A 15,055-nucleotide genomic window follows, 5' to 3' on the forward strand; every position below is an offset into this window, starting at 1 on the left:
CTAAACTCGGGGCTTCTGGAAGCACAACAAATACTCTTAATCTTTGAGCCATTTCTCTAGGCCCCCAAATGTTAACTTTTATGTTGTGTGTATTTTATCACAATTTTTAAAAGTATGATTCTTTTTTGTGGGAGGTCACGAAAATTTTTTTTTTTTGAAATTTCAACATCTATACATACTCCTTACTTGCATGTAATCTTGCACTGTGACAATATCCACACGATCGGCTACTTTGAAGTTCTGGAAAAAATACTCATCTTGCATAATTTGTTGATAAAATTTCCTTTCCCCCATTATCTTATAAGCATCAGCCACTGCCTATAAAGAAAGTAGATTTTAAAAATAATATATTTTTTAATCATTGGCACATATTTTGTATATTTTCTGACAAATGTAGCAAAAATTGTTCCTGTCTTTTACTATCTTGCTATTAATATAAAGGCTACATTACAAAAAGGAAATCATATAGATGTTACTGAGGATGTGGAGGAAGGAGTTAAGGTCTCTGTACCCCAGATTGACCAGGAACTTAGTAGTAAGCCTCCTACCTTAGCTCTAAATGTTGAGGCATGAGCCACCATGCCCAGCTATATACAGATTTATTTTGAGATAAAGTCTCATGTAACCCAGGCTGGCCTGGAACTTGCTGTGAAATTAAAGATGAGCTTAAACTTCTTGCCTTCTTGCTTCTGCCTTCCAAGTGCTGGGATTATAGGCACAGACCTCCGTGTCTGGCTTATGTAGGGATTTTTAAACCATTTGATATTTGTTCTCAAAGCTATGATGCATAGTTTTAAAATATAACTACCGGTATAGTTAAGTCTACAGTCCTCAAGGGATCATAGCTTTTTTTATTTTTTAAAATGAAAAGAGCACTCACATGACAAGTTACAATCATCTGTTCCTCCGACTCCAGGGGAGTCTGAAGCTGTCCTCTGGCCTCTGTGGGCACTGCACACACGTGGTGCACATACACACATGCAGGCAATACATCAGTACAACACACAAAAAACGTTTTTAAATCTTAAAAAATATTTTCATATTTGATTATGTGTATATGTATGTGAATTTATGCATGTGCCCAAGGAGGAAAGAAAAGGGTGTCCAATCTCCTGGAGTTGGTGTTACAATCAATTATAAGCTGTCTGATGCGGTGCTGAGAACCAAACTAGAGTCCTTCACAGGAACAGTGTGTGCTCTTAACTATTAAGCTTTCTCTCAAGCCTGGACCATCTTTTAAAAATTTTTTAAAATGTATTTATTTATTTCTATTTTTTATGCATTGGTGTTTTGGCTACATGTATGTCTGTGTGAGGCTGTCAGGTCTGGAACTGGAGTTACAGACAGTCGTGAGCCTCCATGTGGGTGTTGGGAATTGACCCTGGATCTGTTGGAAGAGCAGCCAGTGCTCTCTCAATCGTTGTTGAGATGGCTGTCTCTCCAACCCCAAGATTTTGGTTTTTTTTTTTTTTCTTTTTAAAACCAAAAGAACACCATAAACTCATTTGTGCTGTCAGTGAAAACTTACCTGGTGATTAAAGAGGGTGCCCTAGGAACTAGAATAAAAGTTTTCCAGAACCAACACTCTTTTCTGTTCATTAGCCCATGGCTTCCAAATGGAAATGTGGATGTGTCAGGTTGCTTACACTTTCCTTCCCTTTAGACTTCATTTTCAGCAGCCAAAGAAAAGCAAATAAAAGATTTCCCCTTCTTTTTAAACTGTCAACAGTTTACATTCAAAGAAAGTGTCTGAGAGGCCAGTGAGAGAAAAAAAATCACAGAAAACAGAGGATTAAATTCTTTGTCTTGGCTCTCATCATGCCGACTCCTCTCACATCTATCTCTTCTTCTGATAATAGCTGTGCTGAACTGTCTAACACCTATTTATAATATGGATCTGTGCTTCGGGATACAAAGAGTCTGCTTACATGGAGGAAGACTAGCAAAGAAGAAAATTCAAATCTCTTTCTATTTCAGGTCAATTCTTTCCCTATGTACCTTAGAATGTGCTATTTGCCTAAGTGAGGAAACTGTGTTAACCCTGAGGAGGCAGGCCATAACAGATTGCCCAGGCAGGATCAAACCCCAGAGCTTCTGCTATTTTTATTTAAAACACAACACAATAGCTTGCCTTCACATATTTTCTTCTCTAATTCTCATTTTTATTATCCAGAATAGTCCTTTTAAATTTTGACTTGAATTCCAAAGCTTTGGTGATGTCCATGGAAAATGAAATAGGAAGAAAATATTTCAGTGGTCATATTTTATTATTAATATGCTCAAGTGAAAAGTTTAATGAACATATGAACTCTCCCATGGGTGGATTATTTTTACTTTTCATTTCACCAATTTCTTTGCTCATTATGCACCTGAAGAAAAGATGACCTTTGTAGGACCGTGAAACACAGCCTGGTTCCAGGCTGAGCTAAGGCTGGAAACCCCAGTGATCCTGAGGAACGGCCTGCCGGCGTTTTGCCTGCTTCCCAGACACCAGGCTCCTGACACGAGGCCACAGCCCTCCATAGAGTTGTGGCCATCAGTCATGTAAAGGCAACACCGCAACCCCCTCCACAGGTAGAGGACGTGACCACAGGTCAGAAGCCTCAAGAAAGATCTCCATTTTAATGAGGTACCTAAAGGCCTGGAGGCTTAGCCAATAAACTTGCGTTTGCAAGACATTCCTCCCTGCAAAAGGTATTTAACCTCAGGTCTGCCTTGAGAACTGGGGTACGGTTTTGACTCATCTACTTTCCGCCATGACAATAAATGTCTTAAAACCATCCATAGACTACCTCTTCTCATCGGGATCCACCGTTGGGGAGCAATGGAACAGGCCTTCGCCGAAAGAGCTGGCCGTTTAATCTCCTGCAGAAGGCCTCTCAGGGCTCCTAGCCACGGCCTCCACCAAGCCAAGCCAGCCACCCACCAACAAACCAAGGACTCTATCCCCACGTGATCCAGCAGGAGTTCTCCCCGTTTTCTCTTCAGCCCCAGGCTAGATCCAGCCGCGACCCCCACTCTCAGTTCTTCAGCGGTATCCAGCGACGCCTGAGTGTCCAAGAGCCTGAGAACCAAATGGCCTTGTCCTCCTTGTAGGCCTGGGAACCCCTGAGCCAGTTCTGGGGGTCCCTGGGACCTCAGACTCGCTCCTCCACCCCTGGAGCTGTGTCCTGCAGTTTTCCATAGTCCAAAACCCACCCGGCTCCTGCATGGGGTAAAGTGCAGTCAAAACTCCTGCAGCAGAGTGAATGCAGGACACCACGAACTCTACAGACATTGGTGCATCTCTCTTTTATACTTTTATTACAATGTTCGGTGGGTTTTGAACCAGCTCAGCCATACTAAAGGTAAAAACAAATCATTAGACACTGAACAGGTATTAAGTCATGTAGATATTCATGTAGGCATAATTATATTTCACCTTAGCTCAGATTACCTAGAAAAGGTATTATCAGTTCCTTCCTTCCAATGCCCCCCACTCAGCCACTACCATCCATCTCTCCTAGACTCAGTTTTCCTATTTATATATTGCCTCAGTGGTATTGGCTCTACTCTAGGCCTGTGGCCAAAGAAAACCACGCCTAGAAGCATAGGACAAACTCTCTACTTGTTTTTGAGAGGGTGGATCAGTAACTTTTCTATTGCTATGAAATCATGACCAAAAGCAACTTATGGAAGAGTTTATTCTGGCTTACAGCTTCCAAAGGTGAGTCCATATTAGAAGGGGAGAGATGGCAGCAGGTGGTCAGAGTAAGAAGCTAAGAGACCACATCTCTAATGGCAACTGTGAATCATGGACCAAGTGTTCAAATATGCAAGCTTATTGGGAACATTTTCATTCAAACAAACATAGGGGTGTTTGGGGGGAAAAAAAGCTGCCTAATAGACAAGGTGTCCTTTGTCAGACATCTGCCCCACATAGTCGATTGCTCATTCTTGCTGGAAATTCCCACTTATGGAAGTAGCGATAAGTGGTACCTTTGCATTTGGTTTGGAATAATTCATTATATGCAGATACAGAATAAATAAAAAGCTAAATAACTGTGGGGATTGCTTCAGCCTTGAAATGTATGCAGTATGGCAGAAACAGATAAGCATTCAAATCTCCCTCATGTGCCTCCAAGTCTCTTCAAAGTCTAGCCCTTTTCACAGTCAAACTGGGAATAGTATTCTCCACCATAGTGAAGAGGGAGGGCCATGCAAGAGACCATGTACAGTGAGTCTTATCCCTGACCTCAGGAGTGCTTAAGAACATGGACTTTGGCCTTGGTTCCTTTACTCTCTGGTTGTAAGGTTTTAAGCTAATTACTTGGTTTCTTTATTTTTTTTGAATGTGTGATTTTATTTTTTCATTATTAGGCATTATGGCATTTTTAGACATGTATGTTTTCCTTCTATTCCCAATGACCCCCATTCCACTTCCCCATTAGTCTACTTTCTGCTTTTATATACAGAATAGTTTTATGGGAATTATGTGAAATAATGCACATTTGAGATTATAGTTGATAGAAACTGATTGAGTAGGGCCAGAGGGGCTGGGGAGATGGCTCAATTGGTAAGGTGCTGCATAACTATGAGGACTTGAGTTCTGATCATCAGTACCCACTTAGGAACTGGGCATTGTAGCGTACGTGTGAAACCCAGGTACTGTGAGACAGAGATGGAAAGATCCCTGAATCTCATTAGCTAACCTGATTAGTTAAATTGGTGAACCCCAGGTTCAGAGAGATCCTGTTTCAAAAATCAAGATAGGAATGAATGAGGACTTCAACCCCCAGCTTTTGTACTCCCCCATCCTAAAGTTATCAAGTAGGACTGACAACATAGCACGGTGACAGAGTGCTTGCCTAAAGAGTGTGCAGAAAGTCCTGGGTTTGATCCGCAGAACTTACTGTACAAATCAGAAGCTCAAGACCAGCTGCATAATGAGTTCACGGCTAGCCTAAAATAAATGACTTGAGACAGAGAGGTGGAAACAGCAAGAAGGGGGAGGGGGAGACAGAGAGAGAAGAGAGAAGCGGGGGAGGGGGAGGGAGAGAGAGAAGGAGAGGGAGAGAGGAAGACAGAATAATTAAACAACAAGGATGGCTATTGTTGTTTTTCCTATATGAATGAAATTTAAAGGGATAGGAATTTTTCAATATAAAATAACAATTGCTAGATGTTAACAGTTCAGGCTTGTCAGTTGGATCCACAGGATCCTTTTGTAGCCTGTAAGTGTAATAACTTTACACTTATGTGAGATATATCTCCTTTAAACATCATTATCATACAGGCACATTACCGTCAGACATGAAAAAAAAAAAAAAAAGATGTCAGTTACCCAGTGGTGCTCCAGGCCACAGAGGCTGTATAGGAAAGTCCTTACAAATGATATGGTGCTATCAAGGACCACCTGAGGGGATGCTAAAATGTAGATGCTGGGCCAGGAGGTCTGAAGTAGGACCATGGCTTCTGTCTTTCTCTCAAAAATATTTATTTTTATTCTTTGTGTGTGCATGTGTGCACATGCATGCAGGTACCCGAGGAGGCCAGAGAGAACACAAAATTCCCTGAAGCTGGAGTTACAAGCGTTTGTGAGCCACCTGATAGGGTGCTGAGAACCAAGCTTGTGTCCTCTACAAAAGTAGTACACACTTTTGACTGCTCAGCCATCTCTCCAGTCTCTAGGTTCTGAATTTTTACATGGTCCAGTGGATGCCAATGTGTAGGCTGCACATGCTTTGGGTAGCAAGGCTTTAGTAAATTTTCTGGTGGACCAACAATAACAATTCTCTTGTAAAGTATCAATGCTAAGATTGTCAAAGTGGGAAATGAAATGAGATCACACACACACACACACACACACACACACACACACACACATCATTGTTCTATTGCACTAAAACAACAGTTCTCAACTTGTAGGTCATGATCCCTTTAGGGTTTGAGTGACCATTTCACAGGTGTCATCTAAGACCACCAGAACATTACAATCCATGACAGTAGTAAAATGACAGTTATGAAGTAGCAGTGAAAATAATTTTATGGTTGGGGGTCATTACAACATAAGGAAGTGTATTAAAGGGCCACAGCATTAGGAAGGCCGAGAACCACTGTTCTAGAACCATTAGACCTGCTTTGGCACCTTTGGAGAAAATATTGGTTATATACATATGTGTTTCTATTTTTTCCTGGTCGATTCTTCATCTGTCTTTAGGACACCATTATACTGCCTTAATTCCTATAGCTTTATAAGTCTTGAAATCAGGTAGTATAAATTGTCTAACTTTCTGGGTTTTTTTCCTCCCCTTTCACTTGCTTTGGTTTTTGTTTTTGTGAATTCATGAGAGCTGGAAAACGATAAGGAATTGCAACAAGAAATGAAAATATGGAAGGAGTGATGGAGCAAAAATGTGCTAATTATCTCCTTCTTTATACCCGGAATTAGAGGGGCTGGAGAGAGGACTCAGCAGTTATGAACACTAGCTGCTCCTCCAGGGGACCTGAGTTCAATTCCCATCACCCACCTGGTTACGATTCCAGTTCCAGGGGATCCATGCCCTCTTCTGGTCTCCTCAGGCACCAGGAAGACATGCACGTGGTACACAGGCATGTGGGAACAACCACCCATTCCACACACATAAGAATATTTTCAAAGATAAATAAACTTAGACTAAACACCTGTACAAACTAAAACTGACCTACTTCTATAAAGAAACAAATGAGGGGCTGGAAAGTTGGCTCAGCTCTTAAGAGCACTGACTTCTCTTATAGAGTATGTATGTGTTCTGTTCCCAGCGCTCACACAATGACTCCCCTCCATTTCTAATTCCAGTTCCAGGGGATCTGACACTTTCCTTCGACTGACTCCAGCACCAGACACACTTGTGTACAGACATACATGCAGGCAAAACCACCCATATGCATAATAAAATAATAGAAACAGACTTAGGGCTTGGGATGCAGCTCAGTCGGTACAGTGCTTACCTACGGTACACGAAGCCCTGAGTTTGATCCCCATTAACCACATTTGTCTGCACACCTGAAATCTTAACACTGTAGAGGTGGAGACAGAGCAATCAGAAGTTCAAGAAGGGTTAGGTGTTGTGGTAGATACCTTTAGTTCCAGAGCTCTGGAGGGAGAGGCAGGTAAGGAGGGAGTTCAAGGCCAGCCTGATCTACTTCGAGAGATCCAGGACAGGCAGGGCTGAACAGAGAGACCGTCCCAAACAAACAAACAAACAAAACAGACCAAAACAAAAAAGAAATAGGTAAACAGTCCAGTTTGCTGAAGAAACTTTTATTCAAAGTTCAAAAATGTAAACTCAGAACAAGAAAAACCCCACCACCATTACACGTTTTCTTTCAACTATGAAGTTACATATTACTCAAATATATTTTGAAAAGGAATGAAAGGGACAAGGGCAGTCCAAACTGTTCTCTTCAAGTTGAGTATGTTCTGTTCATTAAAAGAACATTATAGTGTCCACTGAAAAAGGCTGAATAGTGTGATAACATCTTAATAATAAGAACAAACGGAATTATAAAATCTCATTTCATAGGGAAAATGAAGGCATCAGAATGAACTGTTAGGGCTGGTTACTTCATGAGAGTGACAGCTGTGTCACATTAGGAAAGGCATAAAGGTGCATTTTCTTCTTTCTTTGGCATAGTTTTGAGAACTTTATCAACACTGAAACATATTTTTAAGACGTACTTAAAAGTCATTAAAGAAGAGCATCTGTAAAGCATCTGTAAGTGCAAATGAACGTTCTTCCTGTAAGTGCAAATGAACATTCTTCACGTTGGCTTTTACCCACGAGCGCGCCCTTCCGTGAAGATGGAGGTCGTAGAGATCATTCAGACTTTCCACTAATGCAGGGATGTGAACACCACAGAATAACTCCTGAACAGAATAATTCCTGTTTTCCACTTATGTGTGAGTAAGCAAGCACGCGTACATGCCAGCTCAAATTCTCACAGACTTCACATAAAACTCCTTAACGTTTCACTCCAGTAAGCTCCACTCGAAGTACAGTTTATGTGCTCTGAATAGTAAGTGTCCGGCTGCTGTGCTGTTGATAGTATCTTGCCTGTTCCCAGGCTTGTGCAAAGGACCCGGTTCAACTGGCTCAGTCAGCTTCCTCTGCTCTCCTCCCCTCTACCCAACAGTCTTCCACAAGTCCTCCCCGAGGCAGTCTCTGTTTTCATGTTGGCTTCTTCTCTTTTAGTCTCCTCAGAGGAGGAGGTTGGAATATTACTTATGAAAGACCCAGGAAGACTGTCCCCCAGACCTCTTCAGGGACAGTGTAATCTTAATCGGAGTTATTTTCTTCTCAGTAACGTGGAATGAGGAAGCTTCCAAGATCCTGGAGCTCCAGCAGCCATTTCCCAATCTAGTGAAGACCATTCGGAGGGATTGCACTGGAATATGGCTGGCCAGTGGATGATGGGATTCAGTGCAAGGCTGAGTGAAATTCAGGAGAGCTTTGTTGTGTGGAGGCTGTTGTTCAACACTGATGCCTTGAGGTAATCCTTTTGGTTCAACTCTACTGGTACTAGAACATGGCAGAGGATGGGAGGCCCCCAACATAGGCCTTTTGGTACTCTTCTTGTGTGTTTGGTAGCTTAGTCGAAATTTCTTTGTAGAATTTTGGATAATCTGGGTATGGATCTGGAAATTTCTCTTAGTGGTTACCTTGAAGCTGAGTTCAGCACCCTGGCTCTCTGTATGCGCTGCAGAATACAGGTGGGAATGTTTATCTTCATCAGCTTGCTGGGCTGCGGACAGAGTATTAAACATGTGGCCCATTTCCTGCTCTTGGAAGGCAGCCTCTGGAACTTGATAGAAGCAATACTCTGTGCTTTGGTCGGTTGGATCGTCACTGAGCTCTGGGTCCTCATCACTGTGCCCAGTTGTTGTTGTTGTTGACACGCTAGGGACATCCCAGGTCTGATATTCTTCTTCAAGAGGTACGATCATATCAGGGTCTTCTGTGGAAGGTGCTGTATGGCACTGCTGGCCATCAGATTTCTCATCTGCTGGCACACTAACCTGAGAATGGCTCAGGGATAATTTCCTGCTGACATGGACGAATGTTGGTCTGCTCGGGCGCCTCAGATAGTCACCAGAATTCGTTGTATCCTTCCAACTCTGTGGCTTCTTCTCTGGGGGTTTCTTGGGAAATCTGAGCATGAGAGCCTTCTTCTTCTTCTCTAGTGTTTCCCTCTCTTCTCTCTCTTTTTCTGTCTCGTGCTCTGGCTCAGGATTCTGGGGATTCTGCGGCTTCTTCTGTGGGTCCTGGTTCTCCTTTTCCTTCTTTACTCCCAAGAGTTGTGGTGTCTTGGCCCCATCCCAACACTTGATAGGGCACTTTCTGCTTCTTACAGTGTGCCCAAAGGCCCCACAGTCTCTGCATTTCACCCTGGGATTCTCTTCTGGTGGGGGCCATCTCTGACCAGCTGGTTTTCTCTGGTTCTGTACCTTCTGATTTTCCATGGTTTTGTCAGATGAAGTGTCCATAAAAGGATCTATGTGTTGAGTTGGGATTTCCTAAGATCCAGTTGTCTTCCTTCTGTTTGTTAGCAGGTTCTCAGACACGTGGATGATCGAGACCCAGCAAGACAAGCGATGAAGCTTTCAGGATGCTGGAGAAAAGGGAAGTCATATTTTCTTTTTTATATCACTGGGCCATTTTCTCCCCCTCTAACAGTTACTTCATAAATAAACAAAAAATTAATGAAGTTATTTTACAATGTTCTAATGAGTTTTAATGTATAAATAGTGTTTTTAGTGACTTCTTCCTTCTGAACGTCTCATTTTCTTAAAGCCTAAGCACATTAGGGATGGTGGAACTAATCCAGGAGAATCTCAGTTCCTGGAAAAGTCTGATTATATAATTTTAGAATAGAAACAATAGATGGTATTTTATAGAACCAACCTCAGCTTATTCTGAAAATGAATATGATAATAATATTAATTTATCCCTCAGGAGGAAGATGAAAACATACTTCTCAAGTTAGGCATGGTGGCATACACCTTTAATCCCAGCACTCAGGAGACAGAAGCAGGCAGATCTCTGAGTTCGAGGCCAGCCTGGACTAAGGAGCAAGTTACAGGACAGCCAGGGATACACAGAGAAACCCTGTTTCAATAAACCAATATATATTTCTCCATCTGAAACACCATACCATAGTGCATAATGAGAACTTGTAGTCCATTTGCTACGTTTGTGAAGTGTTTTTTTTTTTTCGATAGTGCTTGAAAACAAAAAGCAAAGCAGCCCCAGTCAGTTACTTTTCTAATAATCTTCAGAGACTAAATGCTGCACTTGCCAGATCAAATCAGAAGTTGCTGGCCTGTGCAGTCTTCTCTCTAGAACACACTTGTGATTTCAGATAGGACGTGCTTTATGTGAAACATATTTCGCAAAGGTTTTTTTTTTCTTTTGCATTGCTTGGGATCAAATATATGGCATAGTATATTCTAAGCAAATGTTCTACCACAAAGTTACACTAGCAGCCTAGAATAATATCTCTATTAATGGCTAAAATGACTATATCTACCTTTTAAACTCTATTATACTCAGAGCAAGGGCCAACGGATTCAAAGCTCTTCTGTAGATCTTTGCTGTTAAAAGTAGAGACAGCAGTTTGACAAGCTCCCCAGGTGATTCATATGCCAGACACAATTATGGCGAGAATTTCTTAACCGTCAAGATACTATGAGAACTCCCGTCAAAAAATAACTATTTTGAAAGTTCTCTTCCTCCTCCCCAGCTCTTCTTTCTTTCAGAAAGGGCTCTACTATGTTGCTTAGGCTGGCCTCAAGCAATGAAGCTTCCTGCCACAGTGTGAGGATTAGAGAGTTGTGCCACCACACTCAACTTAAAAGTACATTTTCAGTACCGATATCCAGCACATATTTTCTAGGTACACTACAGAATCAAAGGAAAAACAAAATTCCATTGAAACAAATAAAATTGCACCCAACATTCTGCAGAATTTAAAATTTTAATGCAATGAAAACTGATAGATTTTTTTTTTTTTGGTGGAGCCTCATTTAAGTAATAAACTTCAAATTTATTTTAGTGGAGACACTTTGAAGCATGATGCTTAGGAAAAAGTTACCTGTTTGGTAGGCTAACTAATGGCAAAATAATGTAGCCTAGATACTTGGCATGCAATTTAGATATTACATGTTAAGAAGCAATAATAAGAGAAAGCATACGTCATGAAGCATCACCTTACTTGACGGCTTTAGTAAATTTTTCCCGCTGAAATACTTGTAACTATGGCCATCACTTTTAAAAAAAATTTTAAACACGATGCACGGTGGAAACGTTTCACCACTGAATCTGAAATAAAAATAAAAAAAAAGTTATGCAGTATCAACTGTGGTACCCCATTGCTTCTCCCTCATGTACTTAATATCGTTGTACTTACTACAACTGTACAACTGTATTAAGTACATGTATTTTTCAAGTACAATGCATATAAAGAACATATAAAAATCTAGCAAAGAAATGGATCCCAAGGTGAAATTTACAACTATGCTCATACTTATGAACAAAGTGGGGGTGAGACTTTATGGCAACTTAGCCTTTTGATATAACAAAGTCTTAGCCTTTTTATATAACAAGTGTAGCAAAACACTTACTTTTTAATTTTGTCCTGAGAAATAATCTGGATTAAAAAAATCATGTCTATTATTTCTCCTGTGAAATAAATTAGCATAGTCACATTACCTGAATCTGACTTTACACTTCATGCTAGGATCTTTCAAAAGTGCAGCCTCTATGGGGCTTACTTTCTTCAGTAGTTCATGTGCCACACAATATTCCTGAAATAAATGATGGCACTGTAAACTGCTCAGAGTTCACTTACTGATGATAAGAATGGAAGCATAGTGAACAAACAGTACAGTGGTCTCAGGGTTCTGCAGAGGAGCATTTCTATTCCTGACTCCTCTATTCGTCATCTATGCAGGATTGAGTCAGTTATTTCAACTTATGGTTCTCCAAATTTGATTATCTATCCCTTTTGAGATCACAGGCATTGTTCTTTCCCTATGACAGTACTTTACCACAATCTATTGCCTTTATATACAAACTTTTCTCTGTCTCCAACTGGATTATAAGCACCATGAAGGTAGAGACAACATCTTTATTCTTTATTATATCCCTAGCATCTAATACAGTACCTAAAACACACAAGAAACTTAACTAGTGTTTAATGTTGAATGACTATGGGGATAATGATGGTATTAAGTGACTAGCTTTTAAGCACATATTATTTATCATGTAGTATGGTGGTATCATATATATACACACACATAAATATATCCTCATTTAATCGTAAACTTAGTTTGTTTCCCAGCATCACAATTAGAATAGTATCACTCTCATTTTATAAACGAGGAAGAGCTAGGTCTCAAACTTAGATCTGTTTGATTCTAAAATTTCCATTCTCTTCCTTAAATGACCCTATTCAATTTTATGCCTGTGATAATTCCATAAAATATACACTGATGGAATTTTAATAAGATAAAGCATCTTAGTGTGAAGTATTAATTTGAAGCATCAAAATAAAGATATAAAATAACTAATTAACTTCATTTATTTATTAAGAGCCTAAAATTATGAGGAAAGCAGTTACATGATAATTAAAATTGAGTTTTGTATGATATGATAACACAAGTAGGTCTGTGGATAAGACAGTGAAAAAAGTATACATATTGCTCCGACTTTTTCAGGACTGCTAGAATTCCTCTAATGTGACTATTCTCATACAAGAATAGTTTCCAGAGGGGTTTTGGTTTTGGTTTGTTTTTGGTGGGGAAAGAGGATAGGTATCTGTTTATTGTTTGCATTCAAATAGGATTATATTCCTTATACTGTTCTGACTTGCCCTTTTCACTAACAAGCTATCTCAGTTGTCTTTCTATTGCAAAATATTGTTAATATTGCAAGCTTTACACATAAAGGCAGAGACATTTACTTGTGTTTATGAATCAAGACAGCAACAGAATTGTATTGTAGAATGCACTCTTAGAAGGAAACTGCTGGGCTGGAGAGATGCTCATTGTTTTAGAGCATGTCAAACTTTGGCAGAGGATCTTAGTTTGCTTCCCAGCATCCTCATGGTGGCTCACAATTGCTTATAATTTCAGTTCCAGGGGATCTTATATTCTCTTCTTCCATCTGCAGGCTCTTGTACACACACGGTGCACATAAACTCACTCAGGCTCACCCAAATACACATAATAAATAAATAAATAAATAAATCCTTAAAATAAGTGAAACCAGTGGGTAAAAGCAAAGTGCATTTTTAAATTCAAGGATTTTTTTTTTTTTTGGTAGTGTTGGGGATCAAACCCAGGGCCTTACACGTGTTGAATACACATTCTACCACTGAGCTAAACCTCCAGTTCTTAATCTAGAAGTTTTTTTTTTTGGTAGATCACTATCTCTTATATTCAAATAAGGACACAAATTCAAAAATGGAAATACAACAGTGAGCTAATTTCAGAAAAATAGTTAGTACTCATCCACATTAAAAATAAACCCAGAGGGCCAGGGGTGGTGGGGCACGCCTCCAATCCCAGCACTTGGAGGGCAGAGGCAGGTGGATTTCTGAGTTTGAGGCCAGCCTATTCTACAGAGTGAGTTCCAGGATAGCCAGGGCTACACAGAGAAACCCTGTCTCGAAAAACAAAACAAAACAAAACAAAACAAAACAAAAAAATAAACCCAGAGGGCTCGAGAGATGGTTCATTGTACTGACTGATCTTCCAGAGGACCCAGGTGGGATTCCTAGTACCCACATTACAATGCCTCTTACTCCAGTCCCAGGGGATCTAATGCCCTCTTCTAGTCTCCACAGGCATTGTATGCCATGGTACAGCGATACACACGAAGGCAAAATATCCATACAAATAAAGTAAATACAAATAAATATAAAAATAAAAAAGACCAGACATGTTCATTTGAGATTAGCAAAATAAGCAATTTTAGAACTTTATGTAATATTATTATATCCAAGTCAGAGAGAGAGAAGGTTATCTGTTTTATCTTTAATTAACTGGTCTTTTAACTAATAAAGGAGTAACCTCTATCAGAGGAAAAAAATACATACCGCTGCACAAACTGTATGTTTTAGGAGTTTAAACAATGTTTTGTCCACATAAATGAACCAGGCTTTCTGTATTTTTGCTGCTGAAATCTCTCTATTACTTTTAAGAGGAAAAAGAGGTTAGTTATTTATGAAGTAGTTTTCATTTTCCTGAAATCCTAGACAACTCTTCATTTTTGCATCCTCTTATACATCCCCATTACTAAGACTGACCCAATGAGGAACATTTGGGTGGAGTAATTGGAACTGGTCTCTAATCAGAATGAAGATATGGAATAATTAATATTTCCCTTGAGATAAAAACAAAGACACCTAAAAGTTTATCAAGACCCACACTTAATTTAAACCTGACTAGGTGGCACATTCTTATATAATCCCTGCACTTAGCATGTAGAGGCAGGAGGATCAAGAGTTCAAGACCAGCTTGACTACACAATGACTTTGGGCTGAGGGAATGTGGTCCTGGTCTGTGTAAGATACACACACATATTTTCATTCTCACTTATCCCTACCCCCTCTCTCCCTCTTCCTCACTCCTCCCTCTTTCCTTCTCTCCCTCTCTTGCCTCCTGCCTCTGAGACAGTGTCTCATGTAACCTCTGCTGGCTTTAAAGAGCTGAATATGCAGCTGAGGATGACCTTATAAATGTCTGATCCTCCTGCTTCTAACTTCTTAGTGCTGGGATTCTACCACCCCTGGTTTTATGTGGTGATGGGAATTGAACCAAAGATTCTGTACATACTAGGTAACAACTCTATTAAGAATACCCTTAGCCAGAGATCCTGGGACTTAATTCTTACTACTTGCTGGGCGTTGGGGATGGGAGAGGAGAAGAAGAAAGAGAGGTAAGGGAGGAAGAGGGAGGACAGAAGGGAAGGGGGGGAGAAAGAGAGAATGTGAATAAATAGGTGTGAGAATAAAATTTTACCTTCTAAAAAAC

General features: G+C 40.2%; 1 protein-coding gene across 2 annotated transcripts in view; it reads right to left on the reverse strand.

The window, feature by feature from the left end:
* The window catches only part of CXHXorf58 (chromosome X CXorf58 homolog), a 29,042-nt gene that overhangs the window by 9,352 nt on the left and 4,635 nt on the right, over positions 1 to 15,055 (reverse strand). Inside the window, exons 4-7 of one of the 2 annotated variants that reach the window (XM_031365041.1) lie at positions 14,119 to 14,215; positions 11,730 to 11,824; positions 11,228 to 11,339; positions 187 to 318 (exon numbers count right to left, since the gene is read on the reverse strand). In XM_031365041.1, the coding sequence (XP_031220901.1) occupies positions 187 to 318; positions 11,228 to 11,339; positions 11,730 to 11,824; positions 14,119 to 14,215 (436 nt within the window). Of the gene's footprint in view, positions 1 to 186; positions 319 to 7,270; positions 9,631 to 11,227; positions 11,340 to 11,729; positions 11,825 to 14,118; positions 14,216 to 15,055 lie in introns of those variants that run through there. The other variant, XM_031365033.1, reaches the window with a different exon arrangement.

Source organism: Mastomys coucha, chromosome X (genome assembly GCF_008632895.1).
Source record: "Mastomys coucha isolate ucsf_1 chromosome X, UCSF_Mcou_1, whole genome shotgun sequence".
Lineage (NCBI taxonomy): Eukaryota > Metazoa > Chordata > Mammalia > Rodentia > Muridae > Mastomys > Mastomys coucha.